Source organism: Egretta garzetta, unplaced genomic scaffold, assembly GCF_000687185.1.
Source record: "Egretta garzetta isolate BGI_Z169 unplaced genomic scaffold, ASM68718v1 scaffold27, whole genome shotgun sequence".
NCBI classification, from domain to species: Eukaryota; Metazoa; Chordata; class Aves; order Pelecaniformes; family Ardeidae; genus Egretta; species Egretta garzetta.
Genome location: NW_009260400.1, coordinates 539,934 through 543,913, shown reverse-complemented (window position 1 = coordinate 543,913; position 3,980 = coordinate 539,934). Strand labels below are relative to the sequence as shown.

The 3,980-nt window shown below is 56.9% G+C and overlaps 1 protein-coding gene across 1 annotated transcript in view; it reads right to left on the bottom strand.

Moving 5' to 3' along the window:
• The window catches only part of NECAB2 (N-terminal EF-hand calcium binding protein 2), a 49,226-nt gene that overhangs the window by 1,257 nt on the left and 43,989 nt on the right, over positions 1-3,980 (bottom strand). The window contains exons 7-9 of the mRNA XM_035898791.1: positions 3,894-3,976; positions 961-1,079; positions 674-773 (exon numbers count right to left, since the gene is read on the bottom strand). Coding sequence (XP_035754684.1) covers positions 674-773; positions 961-1,079; positions 3,894-3,976 — 302 coding nt within the window. The remainder of the gene's footprint in view (positions 1-673; positions 774-960; positions 1,080-3,893; positions 3,977-3,980) is intronic.

Below are 3,980 nucleotides of genomic sequence, written 5' to 3'. Positions count from 1 at the left end.
TGGGGGGCTGAGGCTATGTCCAGTGGTTTTCTGTCCCCAGTGCTTGGCACGGTGGTCTGTGCCCCTTTCTCTGCAGGGAATGGTTCTGAGAGCTGTCTGCACCTTCATGCCCTCCCACAGAGACCCTCTGCACAAGCTCCCTGTGCTTTTCACAGTCCCTGGGGCGGCAGGAGCAGGGGTACCCACCCCTCCTCAGTGCCCACTCATGCCTTCCCAGCCCTGGGCACACACTTATTTCCTCTGGCAACCATGACTGACATTTTTCTGTCCTCAACCTTCATGGCACCTCTCTGCCCCCATGTACAGCACCCTGTCCCCTTCTGCCCCAAAAGTACAAACAAGGAGGATTTCAGAAACATCTCCTGCAATGCAACATTTTCTCCTTCAGTCCCTAGATGGAGTAAGACCGCCTCTGTAAGAGACGTTGCCTTCTAGCTTATGTTTTTTTCTTGTTTAAATAACTCACAGTTAATTGTTCCACATTCAATAGCTGCTGTCAGCTCATCAAACATAATATCCTTCAACACCACCACCACCATGCAACGCAGCTCCCACCAGCAGCCTGTGCATGCCACGGCACAGTGATGGGCATGGCCACCTCTCGGTCACCTCCGTCCCAGCCAGGGCAGGGAGGTGGTGGGGCTGCAGGGACACTCAAGGGACAGCCCCACACACAGAAACGCTGGCCCTTACCTTGTCCTCCAGCCTGCCGATCAGCTCAGCCAGCCTGTTGATCTGCCCCTCCAGCCCCTCCGCCTTGGTGTCAGGGGAACCTGTGTGGAGCCAGGAGGGAGTGATGGATCAAGAGGCACCTACAGGCCCCCTGCCCCCGAGAGCTCTGCAGCCCTCCGGGGAAGCTGAGTATCACCTCCGTGCTGTTGCCAGGACCACAGCTCCCTTCCCTGAGTGCCCCAAGCCACCCCAGGCTGCCAGTGCCACTGGGAAATGGCTATTGCTTACCAGTCGGGAAGATCTTCCCATGCTCCCTGGGGACCATCCGGCTGGTGGGAGAGTAGCTGGGCATGGGACTGTCATACCAGGTGTCCATCAGACCGTGGCCAGCCTTGCTGGGGTAGTGCCTGCAACCAGAGAGCATACAGGCTGTCAGGGAGGGCAGAGCTGGGCACGTACAGCCCTGGGCAGCCAAGACTGGAACATCCTTTTTGGCAGCTCTGCCAGACCCCTTGGAGAGCAGCAGTGCGCTCGTCATGCCCAGGCAGCGCAGGCTTCGCTCCCGTCCCTTCAACATCACCTGGCGTGGGGAGTGGGTGAGAATTAGAGCAGCAACAGTGGGCTGCTCCCGGCAGCCGTCACTTTTCTTTCCTGCTTATGAAATCCCGCAGCAGCCCTCCCGGCATCTCTTGAAGCCCTCAGGGATTTTTTCTCCCCTAGACAGACACCCACAACATCGGGCATTTGGGCACTGGTAGCTGTGCCCAGCTGGCTGGCTGCAGCTCAGCGGGGCTGCTTTTGGTGACCTAACACACAGGAAAAGTTGCTGTCACACGGGCAGCACACAGGCTGCCCATGCCCAGAGAACAGAGTCACATCCACCATAGCATCCCCTCCACCTTGCTGCTTCCTCTGGGGCTACAAACCCCATTTGGCCTGGCTCATCCTGCAACGCCTCTTGGAGAAAAGGAGTGCACGGGTGTGTGCATGTGCGTGCATCAGCGACCATCCAGCCTCAGCTCCTCAGGGGCCCACACAGGCCCTCATTCATTTGCAAGCCAGAGAGGATGCGACCCCTGCCATCCCCACAAGGGTTTGCAGCTGCCATCCGTGTGCGGTGAGATAGGAGGGGGTTTTGGGAAGGATGGCCCTCTCTTTCCGTCCTCTTCCACCAATGGGAAGCCTGAGCCGCAGAGGGAGAGGCTGAGCTGCTCAAAGGCCTTCCAGCATTTCCTTCCAGAGAGAGCAGCTCTGTGCTGGCTGCCCGCTGATGGAGGTGCCCAGGAGCCCCAGCTCCTCTTGGCATCTCTTGCCAGCCATGTGGCTCCTGGATGGAGACAACACACTGAGCACCAGGGAGCTGATGGGCACACCACCGGCCAGCATCATCCCTGCCCTCCCATCCCTCTCCAGGCACTCGGCTCCCTCCAAAATGCAGCAGCCAGGTGTCCTCTTTACCCACCCCTGGCTATCCCAGGCAATTTTGGCTGGCTCCTTTGGTGCCAAGGGAGCAGTGAGTGCCTGGGCTGCTGTTGTCCCCCAGAATCAGCCAGTGTGGACTTGACCATGCACACAGTAATGTGATGAGCAGATCTGATCACGAAGAACATCCCCAAGATAAGGAAGGATGAACAGCAATGAAGGTGGAAGGAACTCCCCCGTCGCTACAGGCTGTGCAATAATCCCACTGCCGCACTGAATAATCCCTCGTCAATAGGCAGGAAATTAGGTGAGAGCAGACAGAGATTTCTTTTTAATCACAATTTAATGAGGTAGCTCAGGCTTGGACATGCTGCTCTCGGACTTCGGTTTACAGCCCTTTATTTTGGTGCTTTTCAGGCCACCTCTTTCTCTTCATGCGGATGCATGAGATCATTTTTTGTAGGGTTTTCTTTTCTTTTTTTTTTTGGCTATTATCACCCTGAGAAAACTACAATACTCCTCATTATAAACTGGGCCCACACGTTGACAAATAAAAGCCGGCAAAGTCTTTCATGGGCTCTAATTGCTCCATCTGATGTTGGGCTTGTTTCCTCCTCATTGTTTCCCAGGAGCTCTTACTTTTTCCACATGTTTTGTACAAGGTTTGCCACAGGCCAGCAGTTTCCTTCCAAAATGGGGAGAAGAAGGCGACGTGGGGTGATGAAACCCAGAGCATTCCTCCTGGGAAAGCTGGTGAGATGGCACCAGAGCCACTCAGGCTCTCACCATGTCCCAGGCAGCAACAGCTCCTGTGAGACCCTGTCCGGGATACAACTGTTGCTGATGTTAAAACCCCAAACACCAAGACCTGGCTGCAGGGAAGCATTTGGGCACGTCAGCCCCTGCAGCATCCTGGCAGAGAGCTGGGATTTGCACTCTGTGGTCCATGTGCCTTGGCCCCTTCTGCCCCCCTGCCCCCCCCCGCCCCCAGAATCCCTGGTTTGCAGGTATGGCAGGAGAGGAATTTGCTCCATGAGCATCTGATGAACTGTTTCCATGGCAACCTGTCCTGGTTACAGCCAGTGACGGTGGTGCTCTAGGGAGGCGAGTGACACTGTGACACCAAGGGGGGCTGTGCTAAGGTTTGGGTTATGCTGCCTGGTACCCCTTATATTTTAGCCCTGGCAGCATTTGAGAAATCTTGAAACTGTCTCCTCTGTCTTCTCCAAGCTCAGTAGCATGTGCTGGGATGGGGACGGTCCCCTCAGATGGGATGTGAGGACAGTGGTACCTGTCCCCTGTGCACAAGCACCTTTTGCTTCTGTGGATGATTTCACCCACTGGGTGCCCTGGCAGGAGGGACAGCACCCCCAGCACGGAAAGCTGCCCCCCTCAGGCTGTCCCCAGCACACCTCAGACACAGCCACCCTGCTGCTGGTGCCCGTGCTTTGCCCTGGATGGGACCGGTGGCTTTGCTCAGAGAAGCAGCCCTGTGCACCCAGCCTGGCCCCAGGGTGCTGCCCCTTGTTTGCTTCCCCCCCTTGCACTTGTGGGGGATCCTTAGGGCTGCAGGAGTGTAAGGGACAGGACAGGACAGGGCAGCAGAGGAAAGCCCCGAGAGCCCTCAGGAAGCTGGGAAGGGAGGCAAGGAGAAAGGCAGCTGCTCGCCTGGCTCCTGTGCACACTGTCTTCTGCATCTTCCCTCGCCTTGCAAAAGCATCCTCCTCCTCTTCTCCTTCCACCCCCCCTGCACCAAAATCAACTGGGAAACAGAGAGGAGGGCAGGAGGTGCCGCAGACCTGGTAGGGTTGGTTTGCTCATCGATGGCATCCACGGCACTCTCCTCGGAGCTCAGCAGCGACTGGGTCTGGTTTGCCGTCTCCTTC